At 35.0% G+C, this 23639-nt stretch overlaps 1 protein-coding gene and 1 long non-coding RNA gene across 7 annotated transcripts in view; one reads left to right on the top strand and one right to left on the bottom strand.

Annotated features, from left to right (window-relative positions):
• Positions 1-23639, top strand: part of AGGF1 (angiogenic factor with G-patch and FHA domains 1) — a 34304-nt gene that overhangs the window by 1717 nt on the left and 8948 nt on the right. Inside the window, exons 2-13 of one of the 2 annotated variants that reach the window (XM_088130250.1) lie at positions 522-621; positions 1767-1954; positions 3104-3250; positions 4950-5138; positions 15200-15533; positions 16854-16965; positions 18364-18415; positions 18548-18649; positions 18881-19046; positions 21474-21556; positions 22583-22710; positions 23366-23465. In XM_088130250.1, the coding sequence (XP_087986376.1) occupies positions 522-621; positions 1767-1954; positions 3104-3250; positions 4950-5138; positions 15200-15533; positions 16854-16965; positions 18364-18415; positions 18548-18649; positions 18881-19046; positions 21474-21556; positions 22583-22710; positions 23366-23465 (1701 nt within the window). Of the gene's footprint in view, positions 1-521; positions 622-1766; positions 1955-3103; positions 3251-4949; positions 5139-11843; positions 11914-15199; positions 15534-16853; positions 16966-18363; positions 18416-18547; positions 18650-18880; positions 19047-21473; positions 21557-22582; positions 22711-23365; positions 23466-23639 lie in introns of both variants that reach the window. The other variant, XM_088130251.1, reaches the window with a different exon arrangement.
• LOC107326316 (uncharacterized) overlaps positions 79-23639 on the bottom strand; it is a 44625-nt gene continuing 21064 nt past the window's right edge. Inside the window, exons 3-5 of one of the 5 annotated variants that reach the window (XR_015793861.1) lie at positions 11039-11136; positions 6967-7082; positions 79-347 (exon numbers count right to left, since the gene is read on the bottom strand). This is a non-coding gene — a long non-coding RNA (uncharacterized LOC107326316). Of the gene's footprint in view, positions 348-3258; positions 4542-5001; positions 7083-11038; positions 11137-23639 lie in introns of those variants that run through there. The other 4 variants (XR_015793860.1, XR_015793862.1, XR_015793858.1 and 1 more) reach the window with 4 other exon arrangements.

The following is a 23639-nucleotide window of genomic DNA, read 5'->3' as shown; positions in this document are numbered from 1 at the left end:
CAGAAAAAGCAAAAACAAAAAAGAAACAAACCAACAACAGAAATATTATATTTTATTTTATATTTCAAATTTGTCACCATCCATCTCACTGTATATATATTATGGCTTCCATGGGTTTTACATAACAGTTTCAATAAAGAATGACTATAATTGTCTATACATAATCCACCTCTGTAAGCAACTCATTCATAAGTTGCAAGTAGCATCAGAGCCATGGGCCATAAATGTATCTTTCCAGTGTTGAAGGACAACCCTCTTACTATTAAGCAGAGCACGGAGAATCCATTTCTGTTGTTCAGTGGTCAGTTTCCATATGCTAGTTATATAGTTCAAAAGAATGTAGGCATCTGAAAGGATTAAATGTGTTTCACAGATAAATTAATATGCAACTCCAGCCACATGTTTTTTTTCTTTTCTATACAAAACAGGTCTGATCAATTTGAAATAATTCTTGTTGAATAAGTCATAGTCTAAAATCTATGTGGTAGGTTTAATTTGTAAATGCTTGCTTTCTTTTGTAGATTGAAAAACTTGAAAAAGTCAACAATGGTGAAAGAAATGAGAAGACAACATCTACTATAGAGGTGCAAACTGAAGACTCTGCTGCATGGTTATATGCAGGTAATATCCTGTGAAGATTTAAAATAATCTTGTGGATACCTGAGTCATGTCTGTTGATTTGCCTTGCTGATAAAATACTTTGTCCTAAGCAATGGAAAATGCTCCATGTCTGACTACATTGTTACATTATCCCATTTATTATTAAAAACATTTTTACCAAATTACTTAGACAATGGACTTCCAGTGCAACTTAAAAATAGTAATAATTGGATAATTCCTTCCCATTGTAGAATGAAATACATTATTTGAAAAGAAAAAAGTGATGGGGGGGAGATAAAAGCAAGTTCAATGTAGCAGTGCTCAAAATTACAGTTCATATTATGACCAGCTGTAATGACAAAAATTAAGTCAAGTAACTAGATACATTATAATTTGGACCAGCCAAAATCAACCCTGCTTTTTCCAAGTATGTATTTGGTTATATAAATTCAAGGTTATTATTAATCCTTGATCTATCTTTGGGTTTTATATTTTGCCCAACATGACAGATTCATAGTGATAGCATACTTTTAAAGGGAAAAACTAAATATGTAACAAATCTAATTTATTCCTACTTTCTTAGCCCTAGCTTCCATATATCAGCAGAAGCTGAAATGACTCAGTTGCTACCAAAATCCATCTTTGGGTTAAGGCTATTCCCCAGGGCAAATCCCCCAAGGAAGAACATGCCTCTGTGTTTTCATAATAATTGGAATGTCTGTATAGTTGTCTTAAGAGTGCTTCTTTGAATTACTGTAGAACCTAGGGCTAATAGTCTCAATACTGTACAGAGCCCTAGCATAGCCAGATTAACAAGTGTTCTTTGTGTTTTTGCATGTTTTGATACTATTTACGTATATGCCAAATATGTGTGTGTATGTATGTATATCTATACTGTCTTCTGAAGCTAAAAGGACTTCCTAGCAGGCTTACAAAAACTAAATTACTGTATATAATGATTTTGTGATAAATAACACTGCAGAAATAGAATCCTTAAACAAATTAAAAACTAAAAGCCACCTTCCTGGGAGTCTAGAATCTTACTTTGGGATTTAAAATGTTGTGAACTTTAATGCAAGGAGAATGGGAAATACATATATCAATAAAATGAATATTTTCTAATATGTAAAATAGCATTTCTAATTCTTCACTCTAATTTTTAACAGATTATTACTATCCTCACAATTACTACAACTGTTCTGAATTATCCAGTGCGCCAGTGCAGCCAAATAACGATAATGAAGTATTGAACCCAAATTGTACAGACCATTTACAGTTAGTTGATCAACTAGATGTTAAAGCCACACAGCAGGATGAGCTTGAGGAACAGGACAATATAATAAGTAACGTGCAGGTAAGATTATTTTGTCAAATTTATATATTTTTTCATCCAAAAGTTTTGTGGCATATTTCATTATTCCATTTCATTCTCCTAACAGCTTTTAAATTAGTTTAGGTTGAGAGATGCTGGAAGTTGACTAATAAACATCAGAGTACTGAATGAGTACTGAGATGAATCTTCCAGGTCAAAGATTAACTATATCTCCCACTATACTGGCTGTTGATGCTTGAGGTATTATTCTGAATTACCTACATAGAATGATGTGTGAAGAAAAAAACATACCTCTCTAGATAAACTCAGAACTCCTAACTGTGTAACTGTGTTTCATCATTCCTTGCCACTAAAGGCTTTATTCTTCAGCAGCTTCCCTCCATATTGATCATTCTTGATATAATCTTTAGAAAGTCTTACGGTTTAACAGCCAATATTTTAATTGTGGAAGGATTGTGTCAAGTGTAGGCAGTGCTTTGTAGCAAAGAGACCAAATAGTATTTTAAATAGTATTTTTAAAAATACTATTTTTAGCCACTGTGGCAATTACATCAGTATATTTCACAAGTGGGTGGAGTTAATGTTAGTATCATTCACTACTTTGTATTCTTGTTGGAAACTGGCAGAAGACTATGATGATGACTTAGTGATCGGCCACTGAATTTCATTTGCATGATTCTGGAGACTTCTAAGAATTACAGAAAGGAAAATTTATGCAAAAGAAAGTCTCATGCAATTTATTGTGTGTTAATAGCTTGTAATGAAGAACTACATACAAAATACTTTATTCTGTATAATAAATATATCTTCTGGAAAATTACAGTGTTTTTTGTACAAAGTTTGTATAACTGTTTCGTTGATATGATTTTTTAATATTTTTATATGGAACATATTTTTTAAAAAGACAGATGCAATTCATACTTAACATTATTATATTAGAGATTCTAATTTATAATTAAAAAGTGGGAATGGTTGTTTTCATAAGCTGTTGTTCTTATAAGCTGTTGTTCATTTAGCAGGTAATGTGTTGGATCTGGATTTAAATCTAAACTTAGTTTGGGATTTGGTGGATCCTTCAGAAAGTTACTATAAAATAAAGTTTGTAAAATAAAGATTGTTGTAAAACGTTACATATAATTTTTCATATTATATTGTACTTCTTAATCTTAGAAACCAAAAGATGTTTCGTTAACAGAAGGCACATTAGCAGAAAGTCTGAGAGCTGCCGCAGAAGCTGCTGTATCACAAACAGGATTTATATATGATGAAAATACTGGATTATATTATGACCACAGCACTGGATTCTATTATAACTCGGTAAAGATTTTTACATTGAAGTTTTGTTTACCTAAAGTATGTTCTTATGAACAAATCTAAGCAACTAATAGAAATTTGATAGCAGATTAGATAAATATTTTGTTGTTTGTGAGTTGTTTTGAAAGTAATGGGCAGTTCTACATAACAAGTGGGTTGACTGAAAACAAAGGGCTTGTGTGTCTCAAACTGGTTTGTGAAAAGGAGGGAATGTAAAAGTAATAGCGGAATACATATGGAGTGATGGAATATCTAAGGTAGTGATCAGTTTCATTACTTTATCAATAATAGAAAAAGTCTGGAAAATACAGAAACTAAAATATTGAAATATGGCAGCCAAAATTATGGTACATGCATTTAGCTGAAAAGTTAATTCATCCAAGAGTACTGAATAGAGGGCAATAAAAATCAGGCTTGTTTTAATGGTAAAGCTTTATTTATTTATGAAGATTATAAACCACTTCTGTCTTGAAGGATTCTAAGAAGTGTACAAAGACATGTACGCTATATATTGACACAGTCAACATAAACAATAAAAAATACAATAAAACACAAGAAGGATTGTATCATATTTAACAGTTACACATTTGGTGCCAGCAATTCCATACCAATTAGGTCTGAGGCCTTCTGAAATTACCATGTTTTTACAAGCTTCCAAAAACCCATGAGAGTAGAAACCACCCTCGCCTCAGGGGGCAAGCTATTCCAGAGGATGGAAACCCCCATGCAGAATGTTCACTTCTGGATCCCTTCAGTTATACCTTTCAGTATGTGAGAATCTTCAGCAGGCGTTCACTCAGATTGGGCAGGCAGAATCTGTCTTATATAAACTGTCTTGTAGATATTTGAGCCACATAGGGCCTTTTTTTTTTTTTTTAGATTTTTTTATCCCGCCTTTCTTATTTTTATAAATAACTCAAGGTGGTGAACATACCTAATACTCCTTCCTTCTCCTATTTTCCCCACAACAACAACCCTGTGAGGTGAGTTAGGCTGAGTGAGAGTGACTGGCTCAAAGTCACCCAGCCAGTTTTCATGCCTAAGGCGGGTCTAGAACTCACAGTCTCCTGGTTTCTAGGCCAACACCTTAACCACTGTACAAAACTGGCTCTAATATGGGCTTTATATGTGAAAAACAGCACCTTGAATTCTTCTAAGAAATATGCTAGTATAGGACAGTAGTGAAATTACTATATAATATACAGTACTTGTTTACCAATGGCCTTGAAGTACAGCCTTATGTAAAGTGAATTACAGTAATCCATATAGTAGATGACAAGGGCATGAATGAGATCTGTTACACAAACAAAAGTAGAAATGTTGCAACTGTTTTACTTGCACTGATGGAATCAAAGTTAAGTCATGGACTACATTCAACATTACATAAGTGGATTTTTGCATATATTCTACCTCCCCCTCCACCACACACATTGCATATTGCAGAACTTGTTCTAGAGTGTCCCCAGTTGTTCAGAAAGGAATTGGGATGTATACAGTGAGTGGAAGGGGAAGAATTTATTTTCAGCCAAATGACCGTCATTACTTAAAAATCAAATACTTCTATGGATTATATCCTTTGCAATGTGTTTTTATTAAATGAATTGTTATAGTATGTATCTGCCAAAGTACATAGTAATGTGTGTAAAATAGCAGATGTAAAGATATGATGCATATATCTATTGTCCTTTTAACTTTGTTAAAGGAAAATCAGTTGTATTATGATCCAACCACTGGAATTTATTATTACTGTGATGTTGAAAGCGGCCGATACCAGTTCCATTCCCGAGTGGATCTACAATCTTATGGAACTGAAATTGTTCAATCCAGCAAAGACAGAAAAGGCAAAAAGAAACGAAAAGATGCAGAATGGTCTAGGACAAATGAGCACAAGGTATTTACTTAGCAGATGATTTTTTAGTTAATAAAAAGATGGCTTGTGCATTTATATTTAGACTAGCCTCTTTTTGTTATCTGGTAAGTATATTTTTCAAAGATAACATTATGTGATATAAATTCTGAATAGATATAAAATGCTGACTGTTCAATTGTAGATTAGGCTGTAAATGGATCAAGTTTGAGGTTTGTGCAAATGGGAACGAGGGTGAGGAAACAGACTTTAATGTAAGATTTGAAGCAATTAGGTATTAAACCCATAAGAGTCAGAATATAAAATAATTGCTATAAAATTATTGTTAATTCATAAACAATTGCTTAAGCTGGAAGTATTACAAGGATAAGTGTTAGGAACAGAGAGATACCATACTTACCCAAAAGAAAGATGTCCCTGAATTTAAGGTGATCCCCTCATACCAAAAAAAAAAAAAATTATAAATGAAGATAAAAAGTCTGTAAACTGCCCTGGGTCCATTAGCAATATCAATTGGTGTTGAAACCATACTGGGAATCTTTTTTTCATCAGAAGGTGAGACACTTTTGTATATATCTAGGTATGCACAGGCCAAAGGAACATTTTAAAAGAGAGCATGTACTGAGCCAAAAAATTAGTAATAATCAAATGATAAATTAAGTGCTGTAAAATAAAGTGCCCTGTTGGCAAAACTGATTGATCTCCTGTATGCATATATACTGTATACTCAAGCAATTGTCTTGATCACACACGCAGACACACATGCTGTGACAGAGACTGCAGATATTTTTGCACAGCTGGCATGAATCTATGCATGTTTAGTAAGTCCCATTGAATTCTATTACTCTTTTTCATAGGTGAGTACATGTAGATTGCTGTTATGCTCAGGCTGGATGCCTATACCCGTTTAATTTTAGGTGGAAACTGGGGAAGAGATCCTTGTGTTATTGAACTGGATCAATAGAGGCCTTTCTTCTGAATTGAAAGTATAAGAAATCCTGTGCTTACTATATAGTAAGATCCACTGAATTCAGTGGCTCTTACTCTAGGGTCTGTTTCTATGTACTCAACTGAGCTTGGCCTTCCACAGGTAATTATTTGAGAAAAAAACTTGTCTTCCTTTCAGGCAAATATGGTAATAATTTGAAATACAGAGCAGTCATGGGAAGAGTTATATTTGATATTCAGTGAAGTGTATTTTGTGTCTTTTCTTTTGATTATCTCGGGGCCAGTTGGAACTGACAAGGATTTTTTCTTTTCAAATGTGAGGCTGCTGCAATTGGACTATGTCCCCCAATAAGCCGTACTTCCCAATAAAATTATTTTGATCATTTTTAAAATTGTATACTGATCATTGAGAGGAAATTTCCCATTGACTGATTATTTGCTTCTTTGCCTTTAGGTAGATTATGACAGCTCATTTAGGTATAAGTAATCAGAAATACATTTATAATGTTCTCTATATATGTTACACTTGGTCCTAAATTATGCATGAAGTTGCCTATCCTGCTTTCAGGTAAATAATTTTTTGGCCTTAACGATAAGTGAAGAGTGGTAGACAAAATAAGGAACTTTAGACTTATCTTCATTGCTTATGGCTTAATTGTAAGGAATTGTTTCCTTAAAGTAGGATATAAAATAAACTAGTATCTACCTGACAATATACTGATAAATCTGGAACAAGGTTGCCTAGAGTCAGGATTCTGACTTACAACTCCCCTAACCATATTATCTGAGCAGGACCTCAGGTAATATGGATAATATATCCTGCTGAGTAAAAGTCCTGACTCAAGTCACATTGATTGCAATTCAGCATCCAAAATGTTGATAATTAATGTTTCAAATCACATACCTTTGGAGATGAGAGGTGTCCAAAGTGAAACAACAGAAGTGCAGCTTTGTTCAGCTGCTCTGAGTCTCCTCCAAAGGGAAGAACCATGATCAGCTGATGCAGAGCTGAGATTCTGCCTAAAATAGAGCATATGAGATTGTCATTGGTTTCCACCTCACCTTTTTTCTCCTGCATATGATAGAAGGGGCTGGCCTTGCTTGAGCTCTTTCTAGGCCATTTTCCAAACCAGGTTAAGGCCATGGGGTCCCGATATTTCCAATCCCTGATCTAGATACAGGTAGTCCTCGCTTAATGACTGCCCTGTTTAGTGACTGTTCAAACTTACAATGGTGCTGAAAAAGTGTCTTTACGATTGGCCCTTGGACTTACGACCGCACAGCGTCCCCCGCAGTTACATGATTGAGATTCAGGTGCTTCGCAACTGGCAGGTGTTTATGACAGTAGCAGTGACCTGCGGTCATGTGATTGCCATTTGCACACTTATAGCCAGCTTCTGACAAGCAGTGTCAATGGAGTAGCCAGCGGTAAAATCGCAAGTCGTGGTCACGTGATGTCTCACTTAATGACTGTGGGTACCTCGCTTAATGACTGCAGAAGTGAGGTCATAAGTCTGTCACAGTCACATGGTGTCTTGCTTAACAACTGCATCACTTAGTGATGGAGTTGCTAGTTCAAATTGTGGTCATTGAGTGGGGACTACCTGTATAGTGCTGTCAAAGTTAAGTATATAGTAACTAATGGAAAGATTTGCACTGGTCAGTTTTGGCACATTTTGGATAATATGCCAAAACCTTAATCCAGGGGTCCCCAACCCCTGGGCCATAGACTGGTACCAGTCTGTGGCCTGTTAGGAACCGGGCCACACAGCAGGAGGTGAGCGGCAGGCAAGCGAGTGAAGCTTCATCTGTATTTACAGCCGCTCCCCATCGCTCACATTACCTCCTGAGCTCCACCTCCTGTCAGATCGGTGGCATTAGATTCTCATAGGAGCGCGAACCCTACTGTGAACTGCGCATGCGAGGGATCTAAGTTGCGCACTCCTTATGAGAATCTAATGCCTGATGATCTGAGGTGGAGCTGAGGCAGTGATGCTAGCACTGGGGAACGGCTGCAAATACAGATTATCATTAGCAGAGAGGTTTGACTACACAGAGACCATAATAAATCAATTGCTTGCAGACTCATATCAAAACCCTATCATGTAATGCACTTGAATCATCCCGAAACCATCCCCTCCCCCCAGTCCATGGAAAAATTGTCTTCCACGAAACTGGTCCCTGGTGCCAAAAAGGTTGGGGACCGCTGCCTTAATCTATCTCAAGCATGCTTATGTTTTCCTATGCAAGCTAAGATCTCTAATCTAGAAACCAGGTTGCAAACCAGCATGCTGTTGCCCACACCCAACCGACAAGGATGTACAAGTCTTTTAATTTGGCAGCAGTAAATATCAGTTACTTATAATAGTCTGAGGTATTATTTTATGGAGTTTGTTCTAAGTATTCTATCTAGTCCACTTAGTTTGGCATGTATAAACGTAATTAGAGGGACCGTATGGCTGATTTTATTTTAATTTACTGTTTTTATTGATTTGAAAAGTACTCTTTAAATTTTTTTTTGAAAATATGTCAGTTTACATAACAATGGATCAACTGGATTTGATCTGAACAAAAAATACTTTATGTAGAAAAGCAAATGATGCTTCTAGAGTAAATAAATTCTAAAAATCCCCAGTGTGCCTGCTTATACTCATGGAGTATTTCAGTAAGAAAATGTTAAGGATTGATGTATCAAAAAACTTGTGCAGAGTATCAAATAATAATCAAGCCTACGTAGTTAAATATGAGGTTCTTAAGAAAGATGGAGGCAGATTCATAGGAACTGTTAGGAATAAATTCTACAATATGTTGCCTATACAAGGTATTTCATTTTCAGAGTTCCTCTGAAAACAAGCTGAATAGAGAGGAGGAAAATGAACAAGTGTAAAAGAGGGTATGCATATAGAAAAAAATTATAGAAACATATTTTTAATAATTTCCTCTTAAGAGGAAAGATAAACGGTTACTTTCCAAGCTTTACTGTTTATCCTATTTTTCTGGATTGGAGTTCTTTTCTGATGGCTTTACTTGTAGCATTCAAGAATTTGTAAAGTATTTATCAATACATTTATAAAATGCAGTAGTTGCCTGAAAAGTTTTCCTGGTGTTTGAATTAGCTGTCATGATGTTACATAGTTTTCACCAATATTCTAATGTGTAAGTGATGGTGATGGAGGGGAAATAACCAGCCTAAAATGCCCCCAACTGTTGAAAAAAGACTGATGAATTCCATATAAGTCTTGGGGATCAAAAGAGTTGAATACTATTAGGAGAGCAAAGGATTATACAGGGGCCTAAGTGTGTGAGAAGCTGTTCTAGTAGGTAATGTAAAAATGTGGGACTGGTTGAATTTTGATAATATAAATAAGCAGTAGATAACACAACTTGATTTTTTGTCTTTCAGGTAGTTGGTGTGTAGGCAAACTCTTATATTTGCCACTTTGCCTGTAGGGATACTTCTCCTATTTCTCTTGTAAAAATTGAATCTAAGGAAGAGAGAATTTATATCCTTTCCTCCACTGGCAAATTGTTGAAGGAAAAGAGATATAGCCTCCCTTTCACAGCAGGGAAACAAAGATGAAAATAGGAGGAGGACAGGCACTTTTACTCCCATTTGTATTAATGTACACATGTAGTCCTCTACATGTATCTTCTCTTCTGTATGACAGCCATTCTGTCTCTTCTACTGCTACTGCTGAAGGCTAATTTTGCTAATCTAACACTTCTGCCTGCAAAGCAAAAAAATATGAGGATCTTTCTTATTGGCAAAGTACTGTGAAAAAAGGGGCATTACAGTTATGATATCCTTTTTCTACCTCCTTTGTTAGGCTTTTTTTTTAAACACAAGGACTGTAAGCAAAAAGTTAAAAAAAATGGTTCCTTTTGCAATTCTTGGTTATATTTTATAATTTCTAAAATTCTTGGTCACTATTTAATTATTTATGAGGTTTAGAGGCCACATGACTCCAGAATGACTCCAAAATAAGGATAATAAAAGGCAATTAAAAAAATAGCAATAGGGAAATCCTGTGTGTCCTGTCAAACACATTTCCTCTAACCAAAAAAAAAAAAATCACCAGCAGGGCTCCACAATTCTCTACCCCAAAATCTGGGAGAACAGCCAAGTTTTTAAAGACTTCCAGAACATCATCAGGGTGGGAACTGGTCCTTTACTTGCTTGATTCTAGCATTAGATGGCAAGTTACAATATTTACCCTATTACTTATTGAATCCAGTATCTCTGTTTAGGAAAAAGTGAAATGTACTCAGATGGAATAAGAATTCATATGCTTATTAAGGGTGATTTGGGTTTTGTTTTGTTTTGGTGCCTTTGAGTCAGTGTTGACTCCTGGCAACTGCCTGGACAAATCCCTGCAGTTTTTTTAGCAAGATTTTTGGAAGTGGTTTGCCATTACCTTCTTCCTAGGGCTGAAAGAGAGTGACTGGCGCAAAGTTATCCAGCTGGCTTCATTCCTAGGCAGGCCAGGGACTCATGGTTCTCTTGGTTTCTAGCCTTATGCCTTAACTATTATACCAGACTGGCTCTCTAAAGTTATATTGCGTCATTTTATTTGACTTTTATATATGTAGATGTTTGTATTATCTGTTGAGTATATGATTTGAATATTGTCTAGTGGCTATAATAAAACTGAATTATAAGTAATGAATGTGTGATCTGTTGCATCAAAAAAGATGAGTTGTACCTCTTTGCCATTGAGGTAGCATAGTGTCATAATCTTTGAGAGATGTAAAGGCAGTATTTCAGTAGCGAATGCTCTGTTTATTCTCTTTTCTGTGGCACTGGATCTAACTTGGAAATTTAATACGTAATGCTTTGAAAAAGGGAAGCTAGTACTGTATATCTTAGTGTTTAAGACGTTGAACCAGGACTAGGGAGACCCAAGTTCAAGTCCATCCTCAACCATGAAAACTCACTGGGTGACTTTGGGCCAGTCACCCTCTCTTGGTCCACTTACCTCACAAGGTTGCTGTTGTGCGGATAAAAGGAAGGGAAATTCCTGTGTAACTCGGCTTGAGGTCTTGAAGTCTAATATACAAGCCAGACTTTCTCTTCCTACTCAGGATTCATGGAAAGATAACAAATGTAATAGAGATATGTGTACATTTGTGTGTGTGTGTGTATACATACATACACACATACATATACATATACATGAGAATGACCCTCAGGGCTGAAAAAGTTGCATATGCCTAGCCTAGAGTATACCCTGCAAGAGCGTATTATCTACATTCTTAAACAGGGATCAAAAAAGGTGGAATAAAAACATAACAAATTAACAACAACAACAATACAACATCTGCCTATCCCAGGTCCTTGGGAAGGACTGGATAGGTGGATAAAAATACCAAATCCAGTCTAAACATCTGGCTGACTGTGTGACCAAGAATAATTACCACCAGGATCAGCTGGTATATTGAGAATATGAAAATATACTGGAAAGGTCCCACGCTGGATTTAATGACATTCAGGGCTATGTTTGGATTTATGATTTCTGCTTTTGTCCCTCTGGGACTGCATAACACTGATAAGATTGAGAGTAGTTTGGCTATAGAGCAAGCATATCTCTGCATACCTTTTTGTATGCAAGAGAGGTTTATGATAAAATTAATTTTGACCTTTCTGGCATTAAATAAAATGGAAACAGTAAGCATTTTGAAACAATCCAGTCTAGAAACAATGTGTTTCCTTAGTACTCTTGAAATTGACTTAATTTTTAGATTGCATTCCAGTATTCACTCTTTACTGCTGTTCATCTTTAGGTACATCAGTTGACAGAAACCATGGCTAATCTGAAGATTTCATCTTCTGGGTTGGCAACTTCTGGTGAAGGTAGTGTTTTGACACCAAACACATTAGACTCTGGATATATACAATTAGTCTTGATAGGTTTCATTGATTAGCTAAGATAACAAACCCTGGTATGATTAAGAACATGAAGCATGAAAACATGGACAAAAATCAATTTTTTTTTACAATCAAGTTTTTTTAAAAAGCGCAACTAGAATCAATTTCAGGTACAGTAAGTTCAAATTTTTAAAATAACTGCTAAAAATGAACATAAACGTAATACAGAAGAGCTGCTTTTTTTTTGTAAAGAAAGCTGCAGAAAAGCATCTTCCCTCAAAGGTAGTAAAAGGTATTTTTTAGTTTCATATATTAAGTGGGGCGGGGGTAGTAAGTTATCATAAGTGCTAGAATTCATAACACCTTATTTAAACATGGCGAATCAATGTGCTCTTATGAACTTGTACTTCTATTTTATACCAAGCAGCTTACATTTATTAATATTTTACTTATCAACAAAATTGAACATTCATTTTTCATCTCTGTTTGGTTGCATATAAACATACAAATATAATTGAAAGTTTGATAGTCAGTTTGAATGTATGCTTGCTGGGAAGTATATAAAGTAAATTTCAAAATAGTAAGTTTCAATTAGATCAGTGGTGTTTATGGTTGACCTTTTTTAGTTATGGATTTAAATGAACTAAATCAATTCAATCTGCTTGAAATAACACTTTGCTTTTGTACTTTTTATTTTTCTTTCCCAGCTGACATAGTCCTGGTTCCTAGCTTATGTACACTTTTATTTATATTTCTGCTATTCTGAACAAATGGAATACCATTCTGTAATGGGTACTCAATCTCTTAATATAGGCTTTGTTCAATCTAATTGGAAACAGCTACAGTGCCTGAAGTAGAAAAGATACAAAATAGTGGATATTGAAGTAGCAAGCATAATAGGTTGAGGAGGATGGAGGGCATATAACCTTGTTTGTCTTGTGTGCCTGTCATGAGGAGAGGACAAGTGGTAATTACACTGAACATAGCACCCATAATTTGTAGCAAACAGCTGAGCTAGTCCATCTTTGAGAATTATTTTGATAGATTTTCCCCATAAGCTTTATTTAAACAGAGCAGATGTCACATTGCCAGAAGATCAGTTATATGAATCTATAAATACATCATGCACAGTTGTTATTTTTCAGTGGAACATATATCTTCTGTTCGAATATTATTAAAATATGTAGTAACTCCCAACTTTCTAAGAATGAAGCAAATTGAAAGGTTATAAGAAAGCCTCATTGTTAATGGCTCCCCCTCCTTTTCAAAAAATTGTATATTAGACATTCAAGGTTTTATGTATGTGTAAATTGGAGTGTGGATTACTGGAATTTCAGATACAGTATATGAGTTTGGCAAAAAAAAAAATTCAGTTATTTAAAAATGTCCCCCTGAGTAGATCTTATTAATAAATTAATAATCTGATAAAGTGGAACATGTGTTGCTTTGATATTTATCTAGGTCTCCTTCTGTATTATGTAAGTGGAATTATGTTCACGCAATTAGACTTTCCTCCATCCTATTATACTTAACTTAAATCTGTTCCCAAAGGGGTTTCCTAACTTTCAGATCAGAATTCTAGAGGTGTATGGAGACAGCATGAAAAATTGAATATTTATGGAGTTATGCTACCAGCTATAACCCTGAATAACTTTTCAGCCTTGCTTTGCTGAAAAGAAGATACCACATATAGATTAGTTATGTGCAAATATAAGGAGTAGCTTTGTGGAACAGAGAGAGCAGTTGTATTTGATAAGGATGAATGGGCTTCTTGAATGATGTGGTAAGGTTTTATTGGGTGAGAATAAGAAACTATCTATTAAAGTAAATGCTTATTAGAACATACACTGATTATTAGGATTTGTTATATCTGAAAATAATTTGGTCTCAAATCAGGGCAAGACTACTGATTATATTTTTGGGTTGAGGGGAGACATTGGATGTTTATTATGTATGTTCTTAAACACTGGTAGCTTATAATTCTGTTACTTCTATGTATGAATCTGTTCTTTCACATAAGTTGGTTTGTGTTGTGAAAACAATTTTTGGATGTAAATAATAATAAAAATAATAACATTAATTTATTAAACTTGTATGCCGCCCAATTCTCAATGATTCTAGGCGGCTCACAACAATCAAAGAAAATCTTATGATTATATATGGTTTTAGTCCAACTGGGAATTAAGTCATCTAAAAGTTGTATATGGAGTGCTGTTCAAAGTGGGAATGAACATTATGTGGATTCGCTTCTTATAAAGAGTGTTTAGAATTAAATTGTAATACTAAGTGCTGATGGGATTTTTTCCCTTTAAAGTTCATGGAATATTATACGCTTACGAAGTTATTTCCTGCTTTAAAATAAGAAAGCTAAGTACAAGAATGTTTGTGTACATAAGTACCCTATTCCAGATAGATAGATAGATAGATAGATAGATAGATAGATAGATAGATAGATAGATAGATAGATAATGGCTAGATGTATATAGCTGCATTTGATAAATCACTGGACCCTGTGTGCCAGAATTACATTGCATGATTTAGTTTTCCAAGCTAGGAGCAAATTATTCCTAAACACAGTCCTACATTGAGAGAAGGGAAGTTCATGAAGTTTTATCAACTTGAAAGAATTCAAATAATATATACAAGTAAGCAGAAAAGTAACAAAGAACACAACAATGGTTGACAGTCCTTCTCCCATGAAAAACTATCCTGAGGAAATTCTCCAGTAGACCCACTTCTGTAAAAGAAACAATTGGTCTTCCCCGCTCTTCTCTCTGGTCAAATAATTCAGTTGGAGCTTCAAGCAGGCATATAGTTTTTCTAAGAAAAGAAATTAAAAGCTATTGTTGAAGCAAAGGCAAATTTTAACTGTTACCCCTGAGTTTCCTGACAGAACTTGGAAATTATGCTTAGTTGGCCAGCTGCTTATTCTAATAGACTACTGGAGTAAAGGAAAATATAGGAAGTGCAATTGGGGGCAAAAGACTAGGAGGAAAGAACAACAGTGAAATCTCCAAGTGCATGGTACAATTTGTTAAAAAACAACAAAAAAAGGTTTTGAGAGTAGTAAAGGAATCTAAAGGCTAACAGTATCCTAGCTGTGAAAAAGATATTTTGCCATAACGGTTAAATTGATCAACAGTTATTTCTGATCATCCTGATTATATATATACACACTATTTTAAGATTAGCATTAATTATCTTAAAAATATCCACTCATTTTAAAACTTAACTAAATTCCTCAAGTTTTACTTTTTCTATAAATCTTCAGGATCTGAACACAGATGAGCAAAAATCATCTAGCAGTCTGAATTGCCTTTCTATCACTAATGAACTAAGTTCTCCAGGAGAGGAAGAATTTCCAGATGTGAAAAAGGCTAAAGTGGATATTGATACAAGAAACACTCAAAAGGCCAAAGAATCAGTTACTGCCAATGGAAGCAGTGTAAACACAGAGTTTACTGCTATTATAGAAGATAGTAAAACAGATACAGAAAGTGAGCCAGAAGAAGGTGAAATCACAGACTCTGAACAAGAGGAATATAGCAGTGAAAATGAAGTGACAAGTGAAGAAACTGTAAATTCAGAAGATGTTGACAGTGAAGGTGAATTACAGGTTTTTATAAAGTATTTCTAAATATTTGCAGATTGGGAACAATAAAAAATAATTTTCAGAAAATTGAAACATACAAAGTTGAATGCAAAGGTGTCAAAATCAGGTTCTTCAGTGAAGTATCTAAAGTAACCCAATGTGCTCTCCATTGTCTTGCTTATGAATTTTGCAGTTAAATATGATCCATAATTATAAAATGTATTAAATGAAAACTTACTGTACATGTTGCTGTTTATATGGATATTGATAGAAAAAATATATCTGGACTTGACAAATATATGTTCAGAAAAACTTTTTCTTATACATGTGGATATAAAAATGCTTATTGATAGAGATTATATATTAAGATGATAATAATCTTATAAAAATACTTTTAAAAGAACAACAACAAAGAGAGTTCAATAACTTTTAGTTTGTTGCTGAGAAAAAGTATCAGTTCTGTTTTGTCCCGGACTGCTCCAGAGTCTGAACAATACAGAATTTCTTAGTTTGTTGGCTTCTAAAATATGGGCACCTAGGGATCATCCATCTTTCATTTACTACCATTAAATGTAACTCAGTAAGTAGCAAACATACAGTAATGTTAGGCCTATATAATTAGGAATTCTATGCCTTCAGTGGCTAATTAAAGATGCTTAAGGGAAACCCACATGAATGTAATAGCATAATCTCACTCATGTTTTTCAGCAATTGCTGTTGCAAGATATATTGGCTAATAGTCTGGCTCCATTAGGAAAAAGAATAGAAAACATAATCCTCGACTGAGCATGTAGTTGAATGATCAAATTAGCTACAAGTGTGGCCCCTGCAAGTGTATTTCCCATAAGAGATTTGTCCTTTCAAATACAGCAGCTCTCTTCAGTGCCCCTTTCACTTAGTCTGGCAAAGTTGTGATTGCATCACTTTAGAACTAACACAAGCTGTCTCTCTGCTCTCAGAAGTGATGGAAGTTCTGTCTGTTAGCTTTGGTTGCTCCCAGAAATTACTGTAACTGCACTAATGCTATCTTTTTCCATATATGTATGTAGCCAAGATATATCTCTCTGGAGTTACATTGATTAGCACTGGTCTTTAATGGCTATACCTTGGGAAAATACGCTTGCCAATTTTTTCCTTGTAGATATGGTTGCATTGTTCATATTTTAATTTTTACAGAGTTTTTGTGCATTTTATATATTGCTTCAATGTATATAATGGCTGAGAATCAAATGTGTTGTCTTACTTTCTTTGGGGCAAAAAGCTGGATGCAGATTGCATAATACAAGAAAGTTTCTCTTTCTTAGCCTGATACTGATTTATTTATTTTATTTAGATGAAGACAAGATCTGGCCACCTTGTATCAGAGTGATTGTAATTAGGTCACCAGTACTGCAGATGGGGTCTCTGTATATCATCACAGCTGTGAAACCTGCCACAATTGGAAGGTACCATACAACTGTTAATGAGAGAAGTTTAGATTTCTTTTTTGTTAAATCCATCCAGTTTATCATTATATTTCTAATATTTTTAATTATTATATTTAATTAAGACTTCCATTTCTAGTGAATTTGAGTTCTTGTATAAGTATTGATTATGATGAATGTAGTGATTTACTGTTGTTCTTAAAACAACTCATTTGGGTTTTTTTCATTAAAATACACACATGCACGCACACAGATATATATGTATATGAAGGAAGTGCACAGAGGAAATACAGATGAAGACAAGTCCAGATTTCCTGGTTTTTTCCTTTCCTCACAGCTGCTTGGGTAGAGACTCCTACGCTTGCATAAAAGGCATTTGCATCCATTTTGGGGTTGGGCTTTTTTTTTTTTGTTGCAAATTCTATGTTCTTAGTTTATCATCCCACTATAGAGCATTTTGGTGGCCTCTTGGACCTGGTCTGCAGGATATGGGGAAATCAGCACTTGTTTTTTGTGTGCAGGTGACTGTCTGAACCCAGCTCCCTTCTAAGTGAGTTCCCTATTCCACTGGTGGACTTATCTGGTGTCTGTGGACAATACAGGTAGTCCTCCCCAGTTTAAGAATGAGTTCCATTCCCAAGGTCTGTCCTTAAGTCAAATTTGCATGCAAGCCAGAATAGTATAAGTACTATTGTGTGATTAACTCAAACCATTGTGTATTTAACTCAAATTATTTTGTATTTAACTCAAATTTGCTACAGTAGACTCCATTCTTAACCCCAGGTCATCTGTAAGCCAGATGTTCTTAACCTGGGGACTTCCTGCACTGGCAATAGCTATGTCCTGATGGGCATTCCAAGGAGTGCTGGGTGAAATTACTGTTTAATTTAGCTTTATATTAGGGGTTTGTGGAAAATTATGAAAACAACTAGACTCTAATGCTCAGGACTTTATTTTTTTTAGCAGTGAATTGAAAAAAAAAAATCAGTTTATATCTGGGATGGGCAAACCTTATAGGCTCTCCTGTAAGCTCATTTTTGTGGGACCAGAAAGTACCATTTCATTACTTAACCAGATAAAAAAGTATTAAAAGGTCAGCATTCAACTTCTGTTATGTGAAGTCTGCTATTTTACTAAAAATAATTAAACCTCAAAATTCAAAGAGGTATATCTCTGGTGCACTGTATGGCTCTCAGAAGCTGAAGAGATTATTTTTAAAAAGTGTGCCCCTGGTTATACAAAGGCTTCCAGCATGTGATTAAAGGAAGACTCTGACATAATCATTAGCGTGGAGTTCTGCCCATGAACTTGGATCCCAGCATCTGCCATGGGCTGCTGAGGCTGGCCTTGCTTCTGAGTGGACTTATGTAGGTTTCATGGCATGTCTCCCCAGACTTTAATGATTGCTTCTTTTTACAGAGAGAAAGGGATGGAACACACTCTACAGATTCCAGAGGCTACTGTCAGTAAGGTAATTAATTCTTTAAGGATTTTTATGTAATTGGAAAGATTATTATAGCACAAAAAAAATCTGATTTATTACATTTTCAACTGTTTACGATATTTATGTACTTGTTATCAAAATATTTTATTTTTCGGTTAGTTCCACGCAGAAGTATACTTTGATCATGAATTACAAAGTTATGTTCTTGTGGATCAAGGCAGTCAGAATGGTACTGTGGTTAATGGAAACCAAATTCTGCAGGTGAGTATAACAATGAAATATGCTCCTAGCTGATTTTGTTGACCCCTGCCTTTGCCCACCACTTGAAATTGCCGCTTCTGTATCCCTTCTGCTCAGCTGCAATACTAAGTGCATGTATTTGCTGTGCCATATACCACACTCCCTGTATCTTTCTCTCTGAAATAATGGTTCCAAACTCTTTTGTCAGGATTAATGTTCTGCTTTCTAGATTCTGTGTTCATTTGTTTACAGCCTAAAACAAAAAGTGACCCCCATGTTCTGGAACATGGCGATGAAGTGAAGATTGGAGAAACTGTACTATCTTTTCACATACACCCTGGTAGTGAAACCTGTGATGGATGTGAACCAGGGCAAGTCAGAGCCCATCTTCGCCTTGATAAGAAAAATGAATCTTCTAGTAAGTAACGCAGTGCTATTGGTAACTTCTAGGGAAAAATTAAATCAAAATATTATACTGAAAATAATATTGCATAGATAAGTTTAACACAGCTTAACAAAAAAAAATCACTAAGTAAATTAATATCAAAAACAGATTTTACTTTAAGGAGGACCATCCAAAGATAATAAGGTTTCAAGAACTTTTTATGAGGCAATGTATTATAAAACCCAAGTGGAGTGGGGAGAGAATAATAAGAAAGTTGATTTGAAGTCATGAAGCTTGCATGGTTAGAGTCTTAAGATGAAACAGAGAAAGAGTTCCTTAAATAAATTAGATTTAGTTGTACTTTAGTCCTTTTTTTTAATCCTGCCTTTATTTTTATAAATAACTCAAGATGGCAAACATACCTAATACTCCTTCCTCTTTCTATTTTCCCCCACAACAACTCTGTGAGGTGAACTGGGCTGAGAGAGAGTGACTGGCCCAAAGTCACCCAGCTGGCTTTCATGCCTAAGGTGGGACTAGGACTCACAGTCTCCTGGTTTCTAGCCTGGAGCCTTAACTACTAGACCCGCCCCCCCAAATTATAAGATGTCATACAACTCTCAGACAATATTTAGGACTGCTGGAACAAATATTTAATGATGGAATTCCCCATTTTTGAAAATGCTCAGTTTAGCAGTAACTGAGATTTGCTGAAGATTGTCTTAATATTTTTTTTAATTGATGGATTTTTTCAGTATTGAAGCTTTTTGTGCTTTTAATGAGCAAAATATTCAGTCTGATGGTGTATGCCTCTGTCTTAACCAAATCAAGCAGAGTAATTCAAGAAATGAAAGTTTCTAAGCTTTATTATTTTATCTCTGTTTTCAGTTAGATTCTCAAATTGACTGTCAATTCAGGATGCAGAATGTATAGGCAGATATTTATGTTCTTTAGTCAGCTGACAGCTTTACTCTGTATCTGATCTCCTAGTTTCCTGCATTTGCCTGTACACCTGAAAACAATTTACAAGAGATCTCAGATTCACTAGAGGATAATCTTTTCGTTTTCTACAGAGTACCTGCTGAATGAGCAATAATGCTCTGTGTGCTGTAACAACTGCCTCAAATTGGTGGTCATTGTCCATTCAGAGGATGTATGTTATGTGACTTCCTTTCATGGTACTTGAAGGAAAAAATGCTCAGAATATTGGCAAGACAAGTTAGGAGGAAAACACAGTTCTTTGCCTCCTTTCCAACCGGTTTCGCCACTATCAGTGCTCAGTTTAGATAAGATCCACCTAGCCAAAGATTCTGGATAGCTCAAGACAATACAATACTGTATTTATTTCCACATGGGGAGGCTACATTTCAATTAGCAGTAACTAAGAGCCACAGCAATCTGGATAATAATGCAAGGATAGGGTAGGGTTTCTGAATTTTACATATATGTGTTTTTCCAAGGAAGAGGTGGTTCTTTAATATTAGTCCTATTCTCAGACACATGTTTTATTTGATGATGAAAATTGGCTAGAAATGATATCTCAGTTTTTTCCATCAGTTTGCTGTTGAATTTTGGTAGCATGATTTCTGTTGGTTTGGGGAACTGCAAAAAACGTGGACAGGAGTTCACATACAGGTCTACCCCAATGAAGTAGTTAGTACACAGTAATGTGAGGACAAGAAGCTGAAGTTAGATCATCCATATTCTTGGTAATGAACTTATTATTCTGTTTCACTGAACTTCAGTTAAAAGTGAAACTAAAAAGTATTAAATATTAGTGAAGATAGGATATTGTCCTAATGTATAGATAGCCATGGGACAATTAAAGGATATACATTTGTATCCTGCTCATCTCAGAGTAATTTAACAGAAAAGCTTAGCCTTTCATCAACTCAGAAATAAATTAGTTTAGAAATGGTAAATAACTTAAGCCCCTTCACAAGTTTGTTAATGGAGGGGGAAGACTGTGTTAGTCTGCACAACCCTGGAGTCTGGAAGCATCTTCAAGACTAACCAACTTCATTAGGGCATAAGCCTTTGTAAGTAACAGTTCATCAGATGTATAGAGTGGCTTGCTCTTACAGGACTTTAAATACAGTGTGTGTGTTAGCAAATAATTCTTATCCTATTCCATTAGCTAATTGATAATGTAATACTGAACCTCTTCCTCTCAGTCTCTACAACTGTATACACCCATTTTTCTAACTTATTTTTTCCCAGCCCTTCTACTTTCTGTGTTTAAAGTCCTGTCCATTCTGAACATCTGATGGAGTGAGCTCCCGCTCATGAATGTTGATGCACTAATAATGTTGGTTAGTCCTGAAGGTACTGTAAGGTAGATCAATACATTAGTATAGGTGTAAGCCTAACATGACTTGAAGCAATCCTTTCTAACCTGATTCCTATCTACATGCAGTAATTTACTGGTTTTCTTATTTGATGAAATCCTTTGTATTTCAGATGGCCCTGCACTGACAAAAGAAGAAAAGGAATTAGTTAGAAGAAAAGAATTAAAACAAATACGTGTAAAATATGGCTTACAGGTAGATTTATTTTTAAATTTATTGTTAACTGATAATTACAGTATTTTAGAATTTGTCATTTTTTTAAGCATTTGGACTGTAGTCTAATTCCATCTGCCTCAGTTGTGACACTTATCAAGGTTTGTAATATAGAATGAGATGTCTTGTGATAGAATTAGGATATTGTGCTAGATTGAAACTGTGGAGACATCAGTTCAAGTCCTTATTCAACCATGGAGCTCATTTAGTGATTTTGAGTTAGTCACTGTCTCTCAGCCCAACCTGTTGTGTGTGTCATGGGGATAAAATAAGGGAGAATCCCATGTATACTGCCTGCACTCCCAAAGAAAAGGTGGGGTATAAATGCATGAATTATACCCCACTTATGATGATGTGACCATTTAAGACAAATTTATAGTAGTTTTTATCTTTGAGGGTTTTTTGCCAGATTGGACCATAGGCAAAGGCTCTGACAGTGTCTGTACCACCATTGTAAACACAATATTGCCTTTTAAGGTGGTCCATTTTTATAGTAAATTAAGAGTGTAAGAGCAGACCTGCTGGACAAGATCAGAGACCTATCTAGCCCAAAACTAGCTCCCTACTGCAGGCAACCAGGTACTTCTGAAAAGCCCACAGATAAGGCTTGAGGGCAAGAACTCTGTTGCTACACTCCCCAACATGGCATTTGTGAATCTGGGATAAAGAGAAGGAAAACATATTTCTGTTCCCACTTTATTATTCATATTTTATGAGCCTGTGCCATGTTCTATCCTCCTAGTCATCTTTTCTAAATTAAAAATACATAAATAATTCAGCCTGTTTTTTTAAGATCTTTCATGTCTCATTATTTTGACTGCACTTTTCTGTGGCTGTATACGTAACTAAGCTTTTAAAGAGACAAGTTTTTTAGGATTACAAAATACAGAACCTTTTTCAGTAAATTGCTTTCAGTATATCTAATATGAATTTGAAATTATATATAATACTTTTTTAAAAAAGAAAAGATTATACTAAGTTTATGAGGTTCCTTTATGTTTTTAAAAGAATACAGAATATGAAGTTGATAAGGTGATGAAAAATCCAAATTATAAAGACAGAGCAGGAAAGCGCCGTGAGACCATTGGAAGTGAAGGGAACTTTTATAGAGATGATACTCCAGCCTCTATACATGTGTAAGTTGTTTTTTTTTAATGTTACATAATTAAAAGTTGCAGATTAGTGTTACAGTAATGTACAGTATTGCATAGATTCAGTTCTGTAAATCAAAAATCTGAAATAATTTGGCATATATGCAAATATTGATTAAAGCAAGTCAAAACAACCAATGATGCAGTGATAGGCAGGATTAAAATACATTAAAAGTTTGGCAGCGACTAGATCTTAGCTGGTCTCTTTTCTCTATTTTGGCAGGTGGTCTAACTTCCCTTTTGGGGAAGTAAGGTTGCTTGTACCAAAAATGTATTTTGTATTCTGGGCATTATCTACCTTGAGAATAGATAACTCAGTTCTGGGTCCAAAATTTTGTAGTTAACAACTAGCACTTTAAATTGAGTCTGATAAGAATTTGACATCTGCATTAATTGGAAGTCAGGATTGGTATAATGTGATCAGAAAAATGGGCACTGTAAAATATTATATGTGTATGTTACTTCCAGAACTTTCAAATATTTCCTTGCATAAGACAACATATTTTATATATAAATATATATTCAAAACAAATCTTAAAATATGATCTCAGTATCTTCCATTATTGAAGCTGCAGGATAAAAATGCAAGCAATTATTGTTCTAACTCCCCCTCCCCATGTTTGCTATTTTGTTTTTGAAGGGAAATTAGTGAGAATAACAGAGGCCACAAAATGTTGGAGAAGATGGGATGGAAGAAAGGAGAAGGACTTGGAAAGAGTGGTGGTGGAATAAAAGATCCGGTAGGGGTTTTTTTCCCAGTGAACAATTCCACATAAATAACAATATATTTTTAATTCTGTATTATTTATCAAGAATGAGCCCTGTTAAAATCAGTAGAATTTATTTTTAAGTATGCTTGTGTTGTAGAATGCACTTGTCCTGCAAACCTGTGCAGATTTACTATATGGGATTTC

The sequence above is a fragment of the Python bivittatus genome, unplaced genomic scaffold (assembly GCF_059951505.1).
Source record: "Python bivittatus isolate LINGU-HERP-01145 unplaced genomic scaffold, Pbiv_v1 ctg000850_np1212, whole genome shotgun sequence".
Taxonomy (NCBI): domain Eukaryota; kingdom Metazoa; phylum Chordata; class Lepidosauria; order Squamata; family Pythonidae; genus Python; species Python bivittatus.
This window is presented reverse-complemented; position numbering and strand designations above follow the sequence as displayed.